General features: G+C 38.7%; 2 protein-coding genes across 3 annotated transcripts in view; one reads left to right on the top strand and one right to left on the bottom strand.

Annotated features, from left to right (window-relative positions):
* Positions 1-18,780, bottom strand: part of FGD6 (FYVE, RhoGEF and PH domain containing 6) — a 106,471-nt gene extending 87,691 nt beyond the window's left edge. Inside the window, exons 1-2 of the mRNA XM_021687529.2 lie at positions 18,687-18,780; positions 11,511-13,917 (exon numbers count right to left, since the gene is read on the bottom strand). Coding sequence (XP_021543204.2) covers positions 11,511-13,917; positions 18,687-18,702 — 2,423 coding nt within the window. The 5' untranslated portion in view covers positions 18,703-18,780. The remainder of the gene's footprint in view (positions 1-11,510; positions 13,918-18,686) is intronic.
* A 514-nt stretch (positions 18,781-19,294) lies between these two features.
* VEZT (vezatin, adherens junctions transmembrane protein) overlaps positions 19,295-23,221 on the top strand; it is a 63,795-nt gene continuing 59,868 nt past the window's right edge. The window contains exon 1 of one of the 2 annotated variants that reach the window (XM_021687530.1): positions 19,295-19,357. In XM_021687530.1, coding sequence (XP_021543205.1) covers positions 19,322-19,357 — 36 coding nt within the window. In that variant the 5' untranslated portion in view covers positions 19,295-19,321. The remainder of the gene's footprint in view (positions 19,358-23,221) is intronic. The other variant, XM_044914736.1, reaches the window with a different exon arrangement.

Genomic DNA, 23,221 nt, shown 5'->3' with positions numbered 1-23,221 from the left:
TATTTATTCCAGAGAAATGAAAACATATGTTCACACAAAAACCTATACATGAATGTTCATTATAGCTTTATTCTTAAGAGCCAAACAGTAGAAACGGCCCTTTACCTGGATGTCCTTTAACTGGAATATTACTCAGCAGTAAATGGAAAGAACTATAGATACATGCAACAACTTGGATGAATCTCCAGGAATTATGCTGAATGAATTCCATTATATATAACATTTTTGAAATGACAAAAAATTTGAAATGGATTATTGGTTGCCAAGGTTTGGGGAATGAGATGGGTGGGAGGAGGGTGTGGTTATAAAGGGATAACAAGGGGGATCTTTGCAATGATGGAACTGTTCAGCATCTTCATTATGATGGTAGATACACAAACCGCCATGATAAAATTACACAGAACTAAAAACATATATACACACTGAGTACAAGTAAAATAAAGGAAATCTAAGTAAGATTAGCAGACTGTATCAATGTTAATATCCTCATTCTGCTATTTTGCTATAGTTTTACAAAATGTTACCATGAGGAGAAACTAGCTAAAGGATACTAGTTTTTCTCTGTACTATTTCTTACAACTACAATGAATCCACAGTTATATCAGTAACAATTTCAACTTAAAAAAATAATAAACCAGATTGTAAATTCATTGTCAATAGGAACTGTCCTTAGTTTTTCTGACTTCTTGTCTGATTCCCCACCCTGCAATTCCCAAATATTGAGACCAGTGTGAGAGAAGGGCATAATAAGAGGTAATTATTTGGTTTCTCGTTTATCCAAGGTGAATTAAGTTTATTAATTTCTATAAAAGTAAAATCTATATTTTATCAAAATTCTCTATATAAATTGCATAAAATAAAATCTAAAACAACAACTGTCTCTGAAGTAGTTCATTAGCTTACTAGGGAACAAAATCACTTGAAAATAACCCCACGAGCAGTTTTAAAATTTCACTATGTTTACATGGGAACCAGACGCCTTTGAAATCAACTGTCATTAGGTAGGAGTCTTTGGGCATCAGAGTCATGGAAAACTGGCAGATTGAGGCCATGGGATTTCAGCAGGCTCTTCTAACAAAAGCCTTCAGAGCAGTAGCACTCCACTATCCCCTTTCTATCCTGTTTTAGCATAAAACAATGTAAGAGGAGAGGCAGGAAACAAGTGATATATAGGGCAGTGTCAGCTCAGGTCATGATCTCAGGGTCCTGGGATCAAGCCCCCACATCGGGCTCCCTGCTCAGTGAGCAGTCTGCTTTTCCCTCTCTCCCTCCCCCTGCTCATGCTTGCTTGCTTTCTCTCTCTCCCTCCGTCTCAAATAAATAAATCTTTTTTAAAAAATGCAAGCATACACTTACATGCTCTTTGATAATGAACCCTCCTCACAATGATGTCCATTGTGTAGCTATTTCTGGATAGATTTTAATTTAGATTGAGAGAAAAAAACCTACAAATTCATTAGAAGTCAGAATTATAGGATATTTCAAATGAAATAGAGTTTGAGTTCTTTCATATACATGTATCTACCTTTAATACCCAAGTAGAAGTCTTACCTGGCTTGCTTTAGAGAAGCTTGTAATCAGCCCTGTAATTATTTTATGAAGCAGGGTGTTAAAACCCCAGCAGGGTGTGCACAGAAGGAATTTAAATATGTTTTCTATAATACGATTTTCAGCCTTTATTTGCTTAAAAAACTAGCCAAATTCAGTTGAGCTGAGGCAGGATGACTACAGATGCCAAATTAAAAAGTCACAAAGAGGCATCATGATCAGTGTCACCTTGGAAATGGAATCTGCAAGCCTCTTGGTAGACATGGTCAGTGATCCTGACCTATGTTAGCCACCCCGAAATGATGCAAGCAGTGCTCATCTAAGAATTTCTCTCAACCTACAGCCCAACTGAATGTGCTTCCTTGCCCAGTTTCCAGGTCTTGCCCCCTCATAATTCACAAGATTGCAGAAATCCTACCTCCTCTAATATTCAACTAGTGTATCACCTGCTTCTTTGGGGAAAAAAACCCTACCGTTCATTTAAATCTGTTTTTTCATTAAGATAATGATAGGATATTATCATAAAAGGTATTTCAGCCTTACAAAATTATTTACTTTGGGGATCCATAAATAGTAATTAACTATTAAACTACAGTGCTTTAGAGGTCAGAAAGTATTTGATAGGGAATGAAATGAGAAATAGTGATAACAGCTAAAAAGTAACTGTCATGTAAATCAGTGGGAAAATATGAGACATGCATGGTCCTTTCTGTGTCACTGATGTCCCCATGAAATGGGGCTAAATGACAGGAACCATTTTAACTTGCTTTGAATAGCAGCCACCACTAACTAACTTGACTAAATGCAAATGAAACATCAATTTCCTAACCATAAAAACTTTCCAACCAATGAGCTTTTCTTGCATGAAAAATGGGGCCTCTGAAAATGCTCATTGATGTCTATACATATCACTGCAGATGTCCTTGGGTTTTCCTTCTAGACACTGAACAAATTAGGGACAGAAATATTTTGTCCCCTGGGTAGAAGATTCAGACCTCTACCAATATCAAACATAAGAAGAAACAAAAAGTGCAAAACCAATGCCTTGCAGCACAGAACAATATGAACATGTTCTGATTTAAAATCAGTATGTCTCAGGATCAGAAAACTTGGCTCCATACTCAGTTTACCTACATATTAACTCTGTGCCCGTAGGCAAGTTCCTTAACCTCATGAAGTCTTAGTTTCCTCATCTGTAAAAGATAGTATCTGTCTTATAGGATAGCAGGGACTAAAATAAACACATGCAAGAGCTCCTAGCATGATGCCTGGCATAGCAGAAATACTGAGTAAATCTTAGCTATTACTATTTAGCATAGAGTCCGAGCTATGTGATGTTAACAGCATTTCTTATCTTTGGCATTATCTGGTTGATAAACTTTTGGTGAAGGCGGGGGAGAATTGATGGGGAGTCAGATAGTGGAGGGAAGAAAGTTTTGTTAACATATGTTAGTAGCGTCAGATATTTGCTGGCTAAAAAGTTTCTGGCTAGTCTGAACCCTCATCTCCCCGAAATCACCTTAAAAATAGGAGCCATGTAATCCTATGTTCATATGCACATATAACCCTGTATTCATAAGCTGTATGCTGCTGTCCTTCCTTTCCTATCTATCTGTTATAACAGAAGAAAAAAAGGCAACGTCACAAGCAAACCTGAACCTTTTTGCAACAACTAAGATCATTTGAGTTTTCTAAATCTTGCTGACTTTCTCTGCAAAGGTTCCACAACAGCATTAGAAGGGGCAATGTGGTATTTTGAAGCAGCAGGTTGGAGCCTTGATTTTGCCATTTACCATCTCTGTGGTGTGGGGAAAGTCAACAAGTCTTGCTGGGCTTGGCTTCATCAGTGAATGAGGAGGCTGCACTGGATGATTTGTAATGACTCCATTAGTTCTAAAATTTAATAGTTTTATGACTACATCTGACCTAAGACAGCCAAAAGGCATACCTGACTTTCCAAATTTCTCAAACTACCCAAAAGGCCCCGTTTAAGTTTCCTCACCCACACTTGATACCAAATAAATCATATCTGGACTCAGTGAACAATCTCATTATTTATTCCTCCCTCCCCTGTCCCAAGTCCTTCCCACAATCTAACAGAGCAGTAGTGAGGGACTGTTCTTTCCCCTCATGCTTCTAACAGTGGAATCATGCAAAGAAAATCTAAGAAGTGAAACAGCTACTCATTTAAATGGAAATTTCTGCTGACTTGTCACTGTGGATATATCTAAAGACCAACAGAAAGACAGGAAAAAATTCACCAATTATTCCTTCTTTATACATTTTACCAACTTTCCTGGACTTGAAATTACAATTGCCAAACAATTCAAATCAGAACTGCTTTCAGATGAAGAAAACAAAGAACAAGCTATACTAATTTTTTTAAAAAATATTTTATTTATTTATTTGACAGAGAGAGACACAATGAGAGAGGGAACACAAGCAGGGGGAGTGGGAGAGGGAGAAGCAGGCTTCCCGCGGAGCAGGGAGCCCGATGCGGGGCTTGATTCCAGGACCCTGGGATCATGACCTGAGCCGAAGGCAGACGCTTAATGACTGAGCCACCCAGGCACCCCTATTCTAAATTTTTTAAAAGCCAAATCTATTCTTTAATTCCTAATGTTACTAACATACACCAAAATATATCAACTGTCATAAATATGTTACCAAGAAACTGACTTCAAAAAAATATATGACCTAAGTAAAACAAAGTTTTCAATCGAATCCACAGAAGCTAAAGAATAAGCAGTTGCACCATTTCAAACAGAAAAAGGCTAAATGTGTTTTCCTTTTTATTTTTATCCAAACATTCAGGGGAAACTGACTTTCTTTGTTCAGTGTTTATTATTTCACCTTTCCTGAAGCAAAAACCGAAACACTTTGATAAGTGGGAGAGTCTGGTAAACAGACCCTTGGATATTAGGGCTCAGAACCACTAATCCAGTTGCATTTTAGTTGTCCATTTTTCCTGAAGTCACTATCATCATGATTCGATTTCTTCTCGTATAACAGGGTATGATAACACCACATACAACATTACTCCAGTTCACACTTACACAGGAACCAAAATGGATCTATAATACATGCAAACAAGGACTGAGAAATCCGAAAGAAAACTGCAGAAGACAGCTGTTCTTCCTGGAAATACTATCATCACACTTTACTCCACTGATATAGTCTATTTGGTCAACCCAAGTTTTATTAACTCCAAAGACAGATTATCTCTGCCTGATTTCAATACTCACACTTTTTTTTTTTCCCTTCAGAAATCCACTAACACAATTACAAGACTCAGACTAATCCAAAGTAGTTTTTCTATACCACCCAAAAGAAACGAGGCAGTTCAGTTCTTGAACTTTTTTTTTTTTTATTTAAGATTTTATTTATTTATTTGACTGAGAGAGATAGCGAGAGTAGGAACACAAGCAGGGTGAGTGGGAGAGGGAGAAGCAGGCTTCCCGCTGAGCAGGGAGCCCGATGTGGGGCTCGATCCCAGGACCCTGGGATCATGACCCGAGCTAAAGGCAGACGCTTAACGACTGAGCCACCCAGGCGCCCCTTGAACTTAACTTTTAAATTCAGTATTTAATAAAGAGATCAGTAAACACTTCTTTAGAGCTTCCCATAACTGTGTTACAACTGGAACTGCTCTTTGAGTTGTAGCACATTTTGCTACACTTTGCTCCCAATAAGTTACAAAAAAGTATTAAAATTAATAGGCTCATATAAATATGTCTACTTTTTTTAATAAAGGGTTTTCCCTAAACACCAAAATTAATCTTTGCAATTCCAGGAAAAGATGATGCATTTATAAGAAATGTCTGGAAGAACACAGAAAGCTTACAAAAGTAATATACAAAGCACAGGCATTACTTACAAATGCCTGAAATATGAACATACTCATCCCCCTACATAAGAACATGAGCCTAGATTTGGAATTCCCCTGAACCACCTGGAGGGATAATGAGCCAAAGTTCACCTTCTCCTGCTCTTCATCCTATTCCTTCCCCCTTAATACTCTCAACATACTACCCTCTACCTTCTTGAATATACCAGCATTTAAAAGTTATAAAAACTTTATTTTATTGCTCTGTTTTAGTATTGTCATAGTCTCATTCGCTATTAATTCCCAATGCATTTTTTTCATATATTAGAACCTAAATAAGTTCTTGTGTGCTGGCTAGGAACCCAAGACGTACTCACAATTCTACTGCAAAAATGGACTGAGTTCCAAACATCCTATTAATAGGCTTAATCTATTTACAGATTGATGGATTATCAGATTATCTTTACCTATCAGGTCCTTACAGGAATTAAAAATGCTTAGGAAAAGAATGAGGGACCTCCTTGTCCCTTCCCCACATGTGCCGTTTCCCAAAAGCTTCACACTGAGAACATTTTTCCAGGAAATAGGTCAGAAGCTCATTTTGCAAAGCAATTTCTGTCTCACTGATATAATTGATTGTAATTTTAAAAAAGCAAAATCATGATATGCTTGGCTAAATTATAAAATTTTTAGACTTTTACGATTCAAAAAGTTAATAAAAACACAGCAATGGAAAACCAATCAATTATCTCTAAAAATGCCACCTTCCCCCACCACCACAAATGTGCAGATATCAGTTATCTCAAAACAACGTATTTTTACGAAGACGGGATGTGTATGTGTGTGCGTGTACCCACAATCACAAAGCAGGATATTTGTTCTTCTATCTCTTGACTAAAAATATACTTCTAAAAGTATAAAGTGACATTCTACCACATAAAAGCATATATATTTGATAAAATATCACTTATCTGTTTTGGCAGGAAATGAGACCAAAGTGATAGAGCTGCAGTTTCACTAATTGCTAATAATTAGTTTGAAAGGAAAAAAAGAAAAGCCTTATTGCCAAGAAGTAAAATCCAATGTGTCTAGCTGCAGTTCCAAATGTAGGATAAGTATGTAAACAAACAGATTTGCCAAAATTGTGTGTTAGGATTCCAACACAAGAAGGATAAAGAGCCATGCAAATTTTTTTTATTTCCTGAGCTGATGCTGAAAATAACTCAGAGGAAAGGGCTTCTTTTGAGATATAGGAGTCCTAACCTTCACCCTCTAACTGTACATAGTATCTTATCAGTGCTATGACAAGATGGAAATGTTTATTAGGGCTATTAATTTATACTTCAATCATTACATTAAGATCCAACAAGAGCACCAGATGGTACATGCAACCAAAGAGAGATATCTTCTAGACAGGGTCTGATGATTTGTCACACAAAAGCCATTGCAGGATTTTAGAGGATTTGTTATTTGGGAGCTTGTTGAGCCCAGTTTTGTGTTAAAAATGGGGAGAAAACAAACAAAAACTTAATACTTTCCTTCATCAGAAATAAGGATCTACTGATTAATTAAGAAGAAATTATTTTGAAGTTTACTTTATTTTGAATCCTGGTACTTGAGGAAAACCTGAAGATAAATCCAAACATGTCAAGTGATGGGGACTTCTGGGCAAAGTTTCAGGCGGCAGCCGTCCACACTGGCTGATTCCATTTCCTCTCTTTGAAATGCTCAGTGTGCAATCCAGCTTCTTCCCCCAGAGCACCAATGACACTCCTCTTATCAAGGTTAGAAAATGATCTCCTAAATGCCAAACTCAATCATGTCCGTTTTATAAGCCTTGGGTCAAGTGGTACCAAATCTGTGAGGTCATCTTTAATACCTTACTTGGGGTATAATTCAGACAAAGCTTGGATCAACAAAACCATGTTGCCCTATAATTGCGGCTTCACTGGACAGAAGCTCCTGGGAGTAGGCACCTCCCTTTTACCTTTGAAGTCACAGGGCTTTACACATGGTCAAGACTGTGGAATAAATAATCTGAGGGCTTGCCAAGTTACCCAGGAAAACCCAATAATCATTCATTTTCTTTGAAGTGCTTATAGTAACAACAAAAACAACAGAGGAAAAACCTAGAAAGGTTCCAAGGGAAGTTCTTGGTTAGAGAATTAAGAAATCTGCTACAATTTCAAGAGGATTTGCACACTATTTGCACATATTTGCACACTATTATTTTGCTAATTTGTCTATAACTCTTTAATATTAAAGGCCCAAATTTACTAACTTCCCTACAAAAATCAAACTTCTAAAATAATACTAATAAATGAGCACTCATTAACCTGCGTGCCAGTGAGAGAGAGTTGTCAGCTAGGTATTTTAGGATAAATATGTTTGAAATATTACAGCAAAGAGAGCTTATAACTATACTCAAAAGGCACCAGAACGCTTGAGTTTCTCACAATCTTGCTCCCAACAAAACTGCTTTTGAGAACAGAGCAGTAAGCAAATGGCATCCTATCCGGGGACATGTAAAGCAACTGTTTCTATGGCCAGAGGAATTCCCTTCACCCTCGTTTACCTTCAGATTTGGCTATTCACCTTTCCCTGCTGGAGGGCTTCCCAGAGCCACTCCTTACCCAAATTCAGCTCCTCGCCTCTGGTTTCTCCTACTCACTCTTTTTTTTTTTTTTTTTTTAAAGATTTACTTATTTATTTGACACAGAGACACAGCCAGAGAGGGAACACAAGCAGGGGGAGAGGGAGAAGCAGGCTCCCCACGGAGCAGGGAGCCCGACACGGGGCTCGATCCCAAGACCCTGGGATCATGACCTCAGCCGAAGGCAGACGCCCAACGACTGAGTCACCCAGGCGCCCCTCTCCTACTCACTCTTGCCTGAGGTCAGAAACTCAATTAGCAGAATCACGCAGAGGAGAATGGGGACGGAAAGAGAGGAGGGATAGGAACGGTGAGGAGAAAGGAGGGGAAGAAAATCCACTCCTCACTAAATCCCAACCACCCAGCCCTTCCCTTCTCCTTATCACTCCCAATGCCTTGCAGTCTTTCTCAAAGCAAACCCAGCCCCCAATTTCCTCATTCTTCTTTAGTCACCTCACCCGTTCCACAAACACTGCTTGCTGTCTCAGACCCAGGGGATTTGCTCCTCTGACATGGTGGTGCTCAACCCCACCCGGGCTGGTCAAAGCTCCTGCCCCAGCACAAAGAAGCACTGGGAGGAAGAATTCACCTAGGAAAGGGGAAGGGAAAGTTTGAGTACAGAAATGGCTAATATAACGTGGGTGCTAACCTGGATCCTCTACCATTTCCAAAACTCTTTCTTTGGGCAATATACTCTAAGTTCCAAATTATCATGAACTTTTAGAACACAATCCTATTTGTAACTTGGGGACTGCATACAATTATTTCCTGATAAATTACAAACATGTTATGAATTAGTAAATATTAAGCTGTTGGATTCATCAAACATCTGTACTCTAAAGGTGACAATATGAGCCACCCCAGGCTTGGCAATGTCTGTTTACTAATCCAGAATCTGTTGGTTATACACGTGAACTCTGCAAAACTAGTAAGTCTCTGTGAACCAGTCCCCTATGAACATCCAGGATCTCTTCCCTGAGGATCGAGAAACTGTTAAGACACTTTTTTATTCACTCCAGCAGATGAATCTTAAATAGGGTTTATTTATGGGTTTTTTTTGGTTTTTTTTTTTATCATTTTAGACCTCTATTGTGTTGGATTTTAAATTAATTACTCCAAGGCAGAGGTCTATATATTTTCAACAGCCGGACTGCCAAACAGGATTTCCATTTGGGTCCACTCGGCTCACCTGAAATACAGGTCCCACTTCTCATTTACCTTGTTTTAGGGTGTCCAGGTGTCCTCCTCAGGAAGGCTTGGATTTTGCTTTCTCTGTCTATTCAATGTTTTACAAAAGGTACAATCTCCCAGGAAAAGCTGTTAGTCTGACCCTATGACTGAAGGCTTTTGATTCAGCTGGCACATTTCAAGACTCTCGAGCCTGGCTCCCTGCTCCAGGCCTAAACAAAAATCTCTGTGGAAAGCTAATTCAAAAGCAGAGCTCACTCACTCTTTACCAGGCTGCCCTACTTGACAGCCTGTAACCTGTCCAAAGCCGCCCTCGGTTTCCTGTGGCCTTGAGAAAGAACCCTCCTTAAGAATGCCATCCAGCTGCACCGGCTGGCTGTGTACATTAACCCCTTCCAACCTGGTTTCCCATCACCCCCAGAGCAGCAGTGCCCTCACTGCATAAGAAACATATCAGAAAAAGGACAAGTTCCAGACGTTTACAGCTGGTGTTAGCAATAATGACAAATCCTTGGGATTTAAGCCTGAGGGCCAATGGGACCGCCAAACCTCCAATTTCAAGAAAAACACTTCATCTTAGCTAAGGATAGCCGTATTATCATAAAGAAGCCAAATCAATTCCTCTTTCACCCAGATACACACAGACACATACACACACATAATATACAAAATCATATTAAAAGGAGGGCAATACCAACAAAACTGTTCCATGGAGAGAAGAACGAGCATGAGAATACATAAATTTTTTTTTAAGTTGGATACTTAATTTCAATTCTCTGTCAAAATATTTACGCCAAGGAAAAGGCTTCTGCCTAGATACTAATGTTCAGAGTAGACAGTTGTAAGCAGAATGGAGTCAGCTAGAGAAAAGTCAGGCAAGGAAGCTAAGTCTTTTATAGCTCAAAGGAGGAAGGGCAGAGATACAAGTAAAGAAACATGCTAGGAGAGCATTTGAAAGCTAAAAGAAATTAGAACAATTTTACTTGGTACGCTAAGATTTTGCTTGACATTCTTATTTATTCAATTCACCTGATAATCCTGAGCTCCTACCTTGTCACCATATATGTTACTATTTCTACAAAAGCCCCACCGTAAGACCTGAGTACTCAAAGGCTTGAGGTTAGTGACCTAAGAACATGAAGACTTCAAAAAGGGCCTGTGTGCTTTATGTTATACACAAAACACTTTAAATGCATGGTGAAGGCCATCTTTGTGACCACAGAGCAAGAACAAAGCTCCTGCAATGGCTGTTTACTTTACCTCTTTCTCATTCATTCTCTCACCCAACCAACATCTACTCATCCGTCCAAACCCCCTATTTGGCCTCATAAGGGATAAAAGATATGACTCAAACTCGTCATGGAGCTTAAAAGTGAATACAGAATATCAGACATACCAATAAACAACTATACCATAAGATGGAGATAAAGGCTGTAAGGATTCCACAGCATAATAGGGAGATCAGAATAGGAAATCAACACTTCCTACTAGGTCTGTAAAAGCTTCATGAAGTCAATGGTTGCTGAGCTGGACTATCAAGGATGGTCAAGGTTTCAATAAGATGGTTGGAATAGGGATACCAGAGGTAGTAAATACATATAAAAAAGTGAGAAAGAAAAGATAGTAACTTTCCATTTCCCATATTTTTCCTATGTCCATATGAAGCCAGCAATTAGTCTTCAACAAGCAAAATAATCCTCAGAGTATGAAATTTTGTAAATTTAGAGATTTTAACTGACAAGGGCATCATAGGCAAATGCATGGATTTCAAACTCCACAGATTCCTTTTTCTTTTTTTTAAGGAGGTTCCACACCCAGAGTAGTGCCCAGTGTGGGGTTCAAACTCATGACCCTGAGATCAAGACCTGAGCTCATATCAAGAGTTGGACGCTCAACCAACTGAGCCACCCAGGCGCTCCTTAACTTCACACATTTCTTACACCTAACAAATAAACCTGGCCAATTTTCTCCCCTAGATTCCTGCTATGACTTATAAGTTGGTGCCTTGGAGGGCCTGCAACCTTGCTGTTCTAGGTCTCCTTTATACTACCTACACTACCACTGGTTCAAATTCTTTGAATCAGCTACTAAAATAAGTTAACTACTTCAAGGCTGCACTGAAAATACCCATACTGACTATATGATAAAAGAACACTGCAGTCTGGAATAATTTAATATATGCTTAACTAAACCACGCTCTCACCAAGTGATTTTCCCCCATCTCACAGGCTTCTTGAAGGTTAATTTCAGTGATCTGTGCAAAAGCACAGTGTCCGTCTGGCACCTAAGTGTTACCTGGAATGCTGATGTCTGGGTCCAAGTTGCACCTGGCCACCTGGAGCTTCATATGGCTCTTCTACCTCATACACATTTGCATCGGTGTCCTCCATGCTTCTGGAATTCTGCCATTCTAACTCGGGAGTTTTCCCCATGGCCATTATAAATGGCAAGTTCTCATACTCTGGTATTTCCTCATAATGGCGTACATTTTCATACTCTGGTGCACAGCCACTCGTAATAGATTTGCAAGGCGCCTGAGATGAGGACTCCCTGGAGAGCATTTGATCATCCAAAGACTCAGCTCTTGGTCCATTAGCTGCACTGGTCTGACCCCGAGACTTCTTTCTCTTCTTTTGGGATTCTAGGCTGTAGTTATCTGCAGAATATGCCTTGATGGGTTTACTTCTCTTCTCTTCTACCAACATGCCATGCCTTTCACTTTCATCACTTTCAATTCCTTTCCTCTCCCCACCTGACAGGCTGCCTGCGGTTGTGTCTCCAAGCTGGCTATTCTTGGACCAAAATTTCTGGAAGTCACTCTTCATGAAACAGATGGACAGTTTCATGTTAAGCAACTTCTTTAAAGAGTTTTTCTTTTGAGTGTCTTTGCAAGGCTTAGTGCACCTTTCCGCATCCATGGCAGATAACGATTTTGCTCTAGGCTTAGTTATGGCAGTTGAAAGCTCACTATTTGATGATATAGTGACAGACTTTAAGGATTCCGGGTTCCCTGAAAAGGGTAAAATAGGATGAGGTAATTTCCACACTGGCTTTTCTGAAGCCCGTTTAGGCATATCAAAGGAAGACGACATACTGAGGTTTTGGGCGCACAAATGCCGAGGGTGATTTCTTTCTAGACCTTTCTCTGAATTATTTTCCTCATTTGAGGGATAAGAACTTTTTTCCACAAGCTCCTCTGAGGCAGCCTTTTTAAGCACTCCTGCAGCAGGCAAGCTGTGTCTTTGAGGTTTTTTTGGGACAATCCTTGAGGAAATTTCACCTTTTATTGTAGATTGCTTTTGCATTTGAGGGGCAGACACTCCCAGGTTACAGGTGGTAGGCAAACGTTCATTGCAGGTTAATTTGAGCTGCTTAGGCAGGCTCATAGATAAAGTACTACATCTTATAAAACTGGTCCCTTTGTCCACAGCAAGTGACATACTAGAACCATCCACTGTCTTGCTGTCAGAACTTAAATTAGAATCTGTTTCCATTTTTTCAAAGGAAGATGTTTCATGACACATAGCTTTCTGTGGATTGACTAAATTTTGTCTGTCTCCATTGGAGTCCACATTCAATTCACTTTTATTTCCTGGCTTCACTTTGTCCACCTGTTCCTGGTTACACAAAATATTCTGATGAAGAACACTGATTTTATTGTTTTTCAAACCAGCTTCTAAAAGACAAGAAGAGTTACTGTCTAAATTCTCTGGTTCTTCAGTACTTTCACTAGGAACATCTATATACTTTTGACGTAACAGACGAGCAGCCCATGTCTTTCTGGGCTTGGGGGTTGGAAATTTGGGAGTATATGGTACTAACTGAATTTCTAAGGGACCAAGGTCTTTGACTTCTGATTTCTTATTAACTCCATCTGAAGATAGAAAAGTACTCCTTTTACCATTTTCCAGAGCTTCTTGTTCAGATGAATGAAAGCAAGTATTGCTTTTTTCACTGCTATGCTGATAAGTTTCATCACTAGGAAGCTGTAGGTGGCAGTGGTGATGATCAGGAACTTTTTCAAAGCTGGACAGGGAAGGTGACAAATCTGCAAACTCAATTCTGAATTGTCTGTTAGAATTATAGCCATCATTAATTTCTGAGTTGTCTGTGGATCTGTGCTTCTGTAGGGAAATAAAAGGTAATGTTCGTTGTGTTAAAACATTTTTAAGCTTCTCTTCTAGGATGTTTGCCTTTAAAACTACTCCACTCTGGCTCTTGACATTTTCAACATTAGAATCACATTTACTCCTTGTTTTTATAGCTGAAGAGAAGTCATCAATTTTACTATTTTCTAAATTTTCATGCATTTCCAGGGGCTCTAAGATAAGTTGCTTTACACACAAATTCTCTCTATTCCCAAGTTTATGGATACACTGAGAACTGCATGAACACATTGGTAAAATATAATCATTGCTCTGATGCCCTACATTTTTACAATTAGAGTTGTCAGCATTTTCAGGTAATTCCTGTTTGTGCTCTTCCAGGTTCACAATGATTTTCCTTGATGGTGACTGCCCGATGTCTCCAACAGGTGAGCCCTTCAGAACTTTTGGTTTTGGGGCTATTGCTGGTTTGGTTTTCTTTGTTGACTGTGGAACACTAGAGATCACAATATCAGGTTTAGGTGCAATAGGAGGTGGAGCTGGCTTATTTGCTACCACAAACTTTGGCTTGGGGGCCACTGGTGGCTTCTTAATCTCTAGAAAGGAAAAAATAATAATTTGATGACAAAAACAAAACAAAACAAAAAACCCCAAAGCAAAAGATGATAAATAATTAAATTTGATAACATTTTTACTTTTTTTGATAATATGGTGAACTTGCATTTTACTAGGTAGATTATGTTACATTAAAGAGTCAACATTACTCTTGAAAATCCCTTAAACTGCCATTCAATTCCAATATACAAAGCTCTGGGTAGAGTGTACATTTCTTAGCAAGTCCAATACAGTTTTCCTTCTAGCTTTGGAACAGATTATCTTCAGTAGACACTAAATGAAATCATTGCTATAGCAGAAGAAAGCACTTCAGTTCATCTGCTGAGTGCTAAGTGAGTGAATTTGCCTCAGTTATATAGAAATGAAACCCTTAAGCTTACATATCAATAAGTAGTAGTATTCTTCCACCCCAGTGATATACCAGAGTTGTATAAGTGCCTTTTCTCAAGAATCTACCTCACTAGAACAGCAAAACAATCTTAAAAAGGAATACAGAAATCAGAAATTTTCTAAACTTAAAAACAAAACTAGTTCTTCTGTATTATTTGATTAATTATAAAGTTGGTACTTCTCTGTATGGATACTGTCATTGGGAATTTTTATTATAATCCTTCACAGAGCTTTATTTTAAGTCATGTGTATAGGTTCTACGCCATGTCTAATCAATCAGTTTCTGGGCATACAGCCTGGACATGTGTATTTCTTTTAAGTTCCACAGGTGAATATACTGTGTTCCCTTTATTAATAACCTCTATTCTAGCGCCTTTAAAAGATGAACACAATTTCTATTGTAGCAATCCTTCCTCAACATTATATAAAAAGCACTTAATAAACACCTATTTTTTTTTTTAATAAACACCTAGTATACTATGCTAGATTTGTACAGACCTGGTCCTAGCCTAAAGGCACCTAGTAAAAGCCTCACACAAAAGACCTATAAGATGAAGATACAAGGGGCCCAAACATCTGTTGTTGTTTTTTTTGTTCTTTTTAAGTTTTTCTACCTATACTATCACATCACCTAGTCACATTTCCCCAAGGAGACCTGAAGTAAAAATACTTTATCTTATACTTCTTACACTTCATGTTTGTTCCTCCAACAGGATCTAATGCTTAATAAAAATTTCCAAAAAAAAAAAAACCCACAAATTTTTCAAAATATATGTTAGACATTAAGTACTTGAATACACAGAGGCTTTGATACTTCATTTAGTGATTTTTTTTTTTTTCAACAAAGGAAATTAGTCACAACACTTGGGAAGATATTATATGAAGGGGGGAGGGAGAGAGAGAGAGACAGAGAGAGAGAGAGAATAGGCAGTTCTATTTCCTTTTACCAACCATTTTCCCAAACCAAGGTCACATGATAACACATGCTTTCTCATTCAATTCCTGGGTGTAATGTCCTGATAAAGAAGATAATAAAATATTTCCAAAATAATTTACTACAAATTTCCAAAGCTATACAATTTCAGTTAGCTATTCAATAAGCATGTTATTTTTAAGTAGAAAAAACTGTAAAACCATTCAAAGCCTAATGATAAACTTTGCTATAATAGTCTATTAAATTAAACTACTGACCTATTAAGTCTTAAGATAAAAGTATGAATGCCCAGGGCCTCTTCCAAACCTCCCACCCTACCCCAGATAATGAAACATGACAAACTGTCATGGTGATTTCTGCAACCATTCTTAAAACATCCTACGTCTGGGATTTTTGAAGGAATTAAAAAAAAAGTCAGTTTTGCAAGATGGAAAGAGTTCTGGAGACTGGTTGCACAGCAACTTGAACTATACACTTAAAAACAGTAAAGATGGTAAATTTATGTTATGTGTATTTTCCACAACTAAAAAACCCCCAAAATAAAAACCCAGTCTCATCAAATTAATCTTTTACTTTCTCAATCTTATTGCCTTGTCAAAAGCCATTTAACCAATCAATTTTTGCTTTTTAGTCAAATTGTTTTTTAACCTTTGGTACTAGTTTTACTCTTTTCTTTAAAAAAAAAAACAGTACCCATTTAAATGTAGATTAATATTTTGAAAAGTTAGCAGGAATCAACTTCAATAGGATTATTGAATAAATTTTTAATTATTAGTAAGAGCAAGTGTTCAACTCACTGGTAGCACAATATCCAAAATCCTTTATTATTATTAGTAGTAGTAGTAATATTTAGTGGCTCTATTTTGAAAGAAACAGAACTCAAAAAATAACAAGCCATTATATTACAGCCTGCTCCTATGTCACTCTTGAAGTAAGTGCATGATGTTTAGAAATGCACCCAGCACCTTTGGATTTTAATACTGTATCAACATTTAGACCCAAAAGCTGTAGAGCAAAGCAGCAAATCTTTTATTTACACAGCTGTTTGGCTCCAGGGAAAAATAAGGTAAGAAAGTAAAGCACTGGTACCATTTTACTATTACAAACATACTTGTCATGTGTTACACACAGATGGCTGTGGTTCGTGTGCACACTTTCTTAGCTACTGGACCAGCCAAAAGGCAAAGCACAGGCATTAATGAAGCTGTATGTGTTTTAAAGGATACAAAATATACACCGATAAAGATCTCTCCTTTTTCATATACTGAAACTAGAATAATTCTAAAATCTCTATTATGGGCCTACTCATTCACAGATGCAGAAAAACAAAGCAAGCTCTCCTTCAGGATACATATAACTCAGGATGTTTACAACATTTATCTTATTTTTTAATTTTTTTAACATTTATCTTATTTTAAAATTAAGCCAACCATCCCAAATACCACAGATTAGAGTCAATATAAACAAACATCCCCTCCCCCAATTGTAAATAATATTCCTAAGGTTTTAAAGAATTTGATTATTATACCAAAAAAGTATCAGAGAGATTGTAAGAATGATGAGCACATAATTTTATAAGAATGGAATGGAAATAAAACCCTAGTTTTCTTCCATATTCTCCATTTAGACATGAGAAAGAATTATAAAAAATCTTAACAGATGGGTGAACAAAAAGGTAGTTAATGCTTCTCAGCAAGCCAGGCTAAAAACCAACTAACTCAGCTAAACACAGGAAGTGTTCCTCTTTTAAACACCACAAAAATGTCTGTGGATTTCTTTAATTGTAAAGTTGATAAAATATAAAAATAGCTTGCATTATTCTAGGGTAATACAAATCAAAGCATCATAAACTTCCAGATTGAACCCCCGATCAGATTTACACATCTAAATGTCAACTTAAGTGCTTCTGTACCTGTTCATTATTAACTGTTAGGACTAGAATTGAAAGTGATACATTTAAGGAATGAATATTTTAAATGTGTTTGACACTCCAAAGGAAGGGAGAGCTAAAATGGCTGGAAAAATTTTTAAATATCCAACCACTTTAAATTTAAATTAACTGCATTGGGTCAGTAATAAAGAAAAATTGAAAGGTGAGGCACTGAAATTTAAGATGAAAATAGTTCACCTCAAGTAAGTAGAAAGTCTCTCCTTAGTAAGGAAAAGAGTTTATAAATAACTTCCACAGTATATGATAACATATCTCCTATACATACATATAACATTAAAAAGGAACGATCCACAACATCTTCAGGAATATTTCACTCCTTGCTTTCTTATTCCTGTTGGCTAACTTCTTGCCTTGTTAGTTGTAATCTGATTACATCTAGCAATGCAACACTCCAATATATCTATTTTAGAAAGAATACCAATCAGAACATTTATTAGAGTGCTGTTTGACAGCTTCACCTTGCAGGAATTTAGAACAAATGCCAAGAAAAGCAAAGAAAATTTAATTGTACTTAAGTGCTGAATCTAGAAGTAACTTTGAGGGGAAGCCTTACATTATTTTACTACAAAATTTCTAATGAAAGTGTTTTTCTTTCAACATGGGCAAAAACATATAGAAAAAACCCCGCAATACTTAATATATTATTAAGTTCTGGTTTAAAAATTGACCTAAGGTCTTGCAAAGTGATTTTAATCGTAATTAGCAATTACTTTACTAATTATTTTTGGAAAATAAGAACTGTTCCTTAAGACTGTTTAGACCTACAACGTCGAGAATTGCTCAAAATCCACACAAAGGTAAATTACAGGCTTTGTCATTTGGATGAAGAGAAAGGACTATGGAAGGCAGACAGAAAATAAGGCTTCGTTTACACTAACCAGGTAGAAACAGAAAAAAATCCATAAAAACTGGGTGAAGATGAGCAAAAAATTGCCATCGACAATTCTACTCCTCTGCTTCTCAGGTAACAGAGGAAAAACCACCAGGACAGGAGCCACAAAGTCTAAAGCTCTCCATCTAATAAGGGTCAGGGTTTCCAGTAGATAACTAGGTTCAAAGCGACTCAGCGTAGTGGCTGTTGTCCGGGAACACTGCCCTTTCCTAGAGTAACAGATTTCTTAACATGGGAATCTAAACTACTTTCACACGCAAAGGCAAAGTCCCCCAAACTTTAGGAGGGACGAGCAAATGTTTCCCTCTTCTATTTCGTGATTCACCTGGCGCAAAGAGCTCCCAACACGGGTCTCCGTATAAAGGGAGGTCCCAAGAGATACACGATTTCCAACCAGCCCCTCTCGGCAGGAAGGGACGAGAAAATCCAGCAGCACACGCTGTCTGCTCCGCACTTGCACAGCCCTTGGGAAAAGTAGGCGGAACACCGTTAACCCATCCGTGAGGAGAAAGTTGCTCCAGAGCCCAAGACTAGCAGCGCTCCCTACAAACTTTCCAGCGGCAGCGCGAGAGCCGTCACTTACCGGCGGCAGAAGTCATGATTCCCTGTGCAGCTCGCTTCGCTTCCCCGCTCGCCCCCCTCAATCCATGCTCCTCTTACAGTCCATTGTTTCAAGAGTTTGAGCAGAAGAGAAAAGCCTCTGCAACGCCCGCATTCCGTCCCGCTGCCCAGCGACGCAAAGCGAGCGCCGCACAAAGGACGCGGCCGGCTCCAGGGACCCGGCGGCGCACCCGAGCGCGAGCCGCAGGCGGCGGGCGGGCGGGCACGAGCGCCACCCAGCCGAGCTCCCGGAGGACGGCCAGGCGCGGGCACGAGCAGAGCTCACGGCGGCTCGGCCGGCGCGTGCTCCTCAGCTCCAAAAAAATAAAAAATCAGGGCTTCAGGCGCCCCCTGCTAGTCGCGGCCGTAAAAGGCGGACAAAAGCGCCAGCCTCCTCCAATCAGTGGGCTCGAGCTTCCTCCCGCTCTTGCCCCTTCCGCCCACACGCTCTTGCTCTGTTCCAATCAGTGGTCCTGAAAAGGGGGCGTGAGCTGCGAGGCATTCTGGGAATTGTAGTTTTCTGGACAGAAGTGACGGTCCGTAGCAGACGCCGAGGTACCGCCAGTTCTCCCGCCTTCATTTCCCATCGTGCTGAGGCGGGTGGCATGGCGGAGAAGGATGACACCGGAGTTTGACGAAGAGGTGGTTTTTGAGGTAAGGGGAAAATGGCGGTGGGTGTGGATTGCCTTTGTTTGAGAAGGACAAGGGGGAAGGCGAAGGGCCGATCCCGGCAGAATGGATCGGGTGACGCTCCTTCCCGCCTCGGTCACCGAATCTCGGCAATTTCTGGGCCTAGTGTTGGCCACAGCCTGACAGGTGTAGCCCCAGGCACCCTTGCCGCGGCAATCTCCGCCTCAGGCCAGCCCAGAATTCCCAGCTGGGGCCCCGTTGCTAGGCCGGTGGACCAGAACCCTGCCGGTTCCTTCCCGGGAGATGGATATGCTGCGGGGGTACTGCGCCCGGGTGGGGCGGGGCGCAATCGTGCATTTTGGATACTCCTCTCTACAACTTAGCCTCCCCTTTTTTCGTGCTCGATTTTTTGGGTCAGTATCCAGAAATGCCTCGGGTCACAGTTCACGATCGAGGCGTGGTCCTCTTAATGAAGGGAGCAGGTGCCAGTTTTCTAACACGTTTTAAAATCTGTGTGCGGGACCTACTGAGAGTGATTAGGAACGAGGCATCTCAACATCTAGGTTCAGTTCTTTTGTCCTTTGCTGTTGCGCTAGGTGTAGCCAGTTCTTCTGACTCGAGGCTCTGGGTGTGAGTGCTTTTGTGTGGGACTATTTTAAGACGTTCTCTGCCATCTTGAATGAAAAAAAAACAAAAACAAAAACAGGCGAGTGTTTTTGTTGCCATTTATCTATCAGATACAGGTGAAAGCTCGTACGCAGCGTAGATATATTGCATATATGTATGCTTTATGTTCACTCATCCAACCGGATTTTAAGAAATTTTAAAAAAAGAAATGGCCCATTCCATACACTGGGAAAGCTAGCCATTAAACAGTACAGAATGATAAGTGTTGAAATATGTATTAACTGTTATTGGAGGATTGATGTGGAAACGCCAGTCTGTTCTTGTGGCCTCAGAGAAGCTACACCCAGTAAATGATATCGGAGGTAAATCTTGAACTATGAATCGGATTAGAACGAAAGGAGAAAATGCATTCCTGGGAAAGAGAACTGAACATGCCAAGGTTAGGAGGTGTGAAAGTACCTGGTGTGGATTTTTTCAGGGGCATGAGTGTGGAGGGTTGCTATATAAAGTGATTTGATGTGGCTAGAATGTAGAAGTAGTGCAAAATAGAGCCATTTTACCAAAATGAAGAGTCTGGATTCCAGGAGCTCATTTGGGAAGACAAGTGTCTGAATTTTGGAAATAAGAGAAGAAATAATGGACTGATGGCTTGGACAGGTAATTCTTAGAATTAAAGGTAAAATCAAGGAAACAGTTACAGATTGAATGTGGGAGCTGAAGGAGACAAAAATCTAGGTTGCTCAGATGTGTAGGGTAAAGAAACCTGGGCGGATGTTTTTTTTTTTCTTTTTTTTACCCTATTATTTTCTTAGATTTCTGAATATAATAGTAATGCATGCTCAAAAATCATTTCCTTGTAGAAAATAAGCCATAAAATTAAAATCATCCTTTATCCTGCCACCCAGTGATGGCTGCTATTAACATTATAGTATTATGTGTTCTTACAGACTTTTTTTTAAGCAAGTGTTATGTTTAGCGTGTGATATTTTTTAAAGCAAAAGGTATCATACCAAATAGAATTTTGTATGTATTTTTCATATAAATTTATCATGAGTCTTTAATTATTCATTACTCTTTGAAAACATTATTGATAACATAATATTCCAGCATATGTGTGTATTGTAATATAATCATTTTTCCATTTTGGATAATTATATTGTTTCAAAATACCATTGTAATAACACTGATATGATTCCATCTTTAACTGCAACTCTGATTTTTCCTTAGAATAATTTCTAGAAGTGAAACTAGTGGGTCAAAAGGATATGACAATTTAAGACTTATACAGAAAGGTTATACTAATTTACATTTCCATTAGGAATAAGAATATCAATTTCACCAAATCCTCAGCAATGGCTTTTTTAGTTTTTTTTTAATCTTTTCTAATTTGATAGGGAAAAATAGCACTCCATTGTTCTAATTCATATTTTGTGCATTTATTTGAACCATTTTTATTTCTTTCTTTGCATGCTTCTTTTTGTATTTTTTGTTCATTTTCCTTTTAGATGCTAGCTTCTGTATTTTTATTTGTATTTTTTATTTGTGGGGGGGAGTGCAGCGGGAGAGACAGCAGTGGGAGAGACAGAGAATCTTAGGCAGTCTCCATGCCCAGTGCGGAGCCTGAAGCCTGAAACAGAGCTCAATCTACCACCCTGAGATCATGACCTGAGCCCAAATCAAGAGTCCCAACACTAAACCGACTGAGCCAACCATGCACCCCTGGGTGCTAGCTTCTTAAAAATTGATTTGCAGGGGCACCTGGGTGGCTTGGTGGGTTAAGCGTCTTGACTCTTGGTTTCAGCTGGGTTCATGATCTTGCAGTCATGGGTCAAGCCCCATGTCGGTCTCAATGCTCAGTGCAGAGTCTGCTTCAGGTTCTTGTTTCCTCCCCTTGCTCGCTCTCTCTCTCTCAAATAAATAAATAATTTTTTTTTTTGAAATTGATTTGCAAAAAAAAAATTGATTTGCATGTGTTCTTCATGTGTTACTTAGCCTTATTATACTTGTAGAAAATTGTTTCCAGTTTGCTGTTTATTTCCTTTTTGTCATATAATCTTTATTGAGGCATAATATTCATAAGAAAAGTGTACAAATCATAAATGTGCAGATTGACAAATTTTAACATGTTGAATACACCCATGTAACCAACAGCCAGATCAAGAAACAACATCACCAGCACACCAGAAGCTACCTTTTACTTCCTTTGTCAGCTCTGCCCACCTCAGAGAAAACCATTATTCAGACTTGTAATAACTAACTTAGTTTTGTCTACACTGTGCAATTCCATTTGTATATGCTCTTTTTTGGCCGACTTTTTTTGCTCTCTGGTTTTGTTAGATTCATTCATATTGTCATGTGAGCATTTTTTATTTCTCCATAGTATTGCATGTGAATGTATGACAACTTCTTGATCTATTCTACTGTTCATGGTTTGGGTAGTTTCGAATTTGGGACTATTATGAATAGTGCTGCTTAGTATATATGTTTTGTTCAACATGTTTCTGTTGGGTATATACTTAGAAGTGGAATTACTGAGTCATAGGAAATGCACATGTTCACCTTTTGTAGATACTGTCAAATATTGTTGTACCAGTTTATACTCCTCTAGCAGCAGAGTATAAGAGGTCTGGTTGCTCTACATCCTCACCAACACTTGGTAATATTAGTCTTTCTTGTTAACTATTCTGGTCTGTCCTCTTGCCTTTAATTTGCATTTTCCTGATTATTGAGAGTCTTTTATAGGCTTATGAGCCCACCCATTGTAAATCCACTTTTGTAAAACCAATTCATGTTTTTTGAATATTTTTCAATTGGGTGATCTCTTTTACTGATTTGAAGTCTTTTGTTGGATATATGTACCTCAGATATCTCAGATACAAGTCTTTTGTTGGATATATGTACCTCAAATATCTCAGAATATATGTGGCACTCTCTTAATAGTGTCTAAATGAGCAAAAGCTCTTAATTTTATTATAATCCAATAGAACCTTTTTCTTTTGTGGTTAGTGTTTTTAAAGAAATATTTGCCTACTTTAGGATTAGACAGGTATTTTCTCTAAAAGCTTTATTTTACCTTTTTCATTTAGCTCTGTCATACATCTGGAACTGATTTTTATATGGTATCAAGTAAAGATCAACATATTTTTTTCCCAAATGGATGTCCAGTTAACCTTGCGTTTATTCAGCAGACTATTCTTTCTCCCAGTGAACTACTTACGATGTTGCTTTTGTAATAAATCAGGATACCTAGTATGTGTGCCT

This window comes from Neomonachus schauinslandi, chromosome 5 (assembly GCF_002201575.2).
Source record: "Neomonachus schauinslandi chromosome 5, ASM220157v2, whole genome shotgun sequence".
In the NCBI taxonomy this organism is placed as follows: Eukaryota; Metazoa; Chordata; class Mammalia; order Carnivora; family Phocidae; genus Neomonachus; species Neomonachus schauinslandi.
Note: the sequence above shows the minus strand (reverse complement) of the source record. Positions and strands in the feature narration are given on the sequence as shown.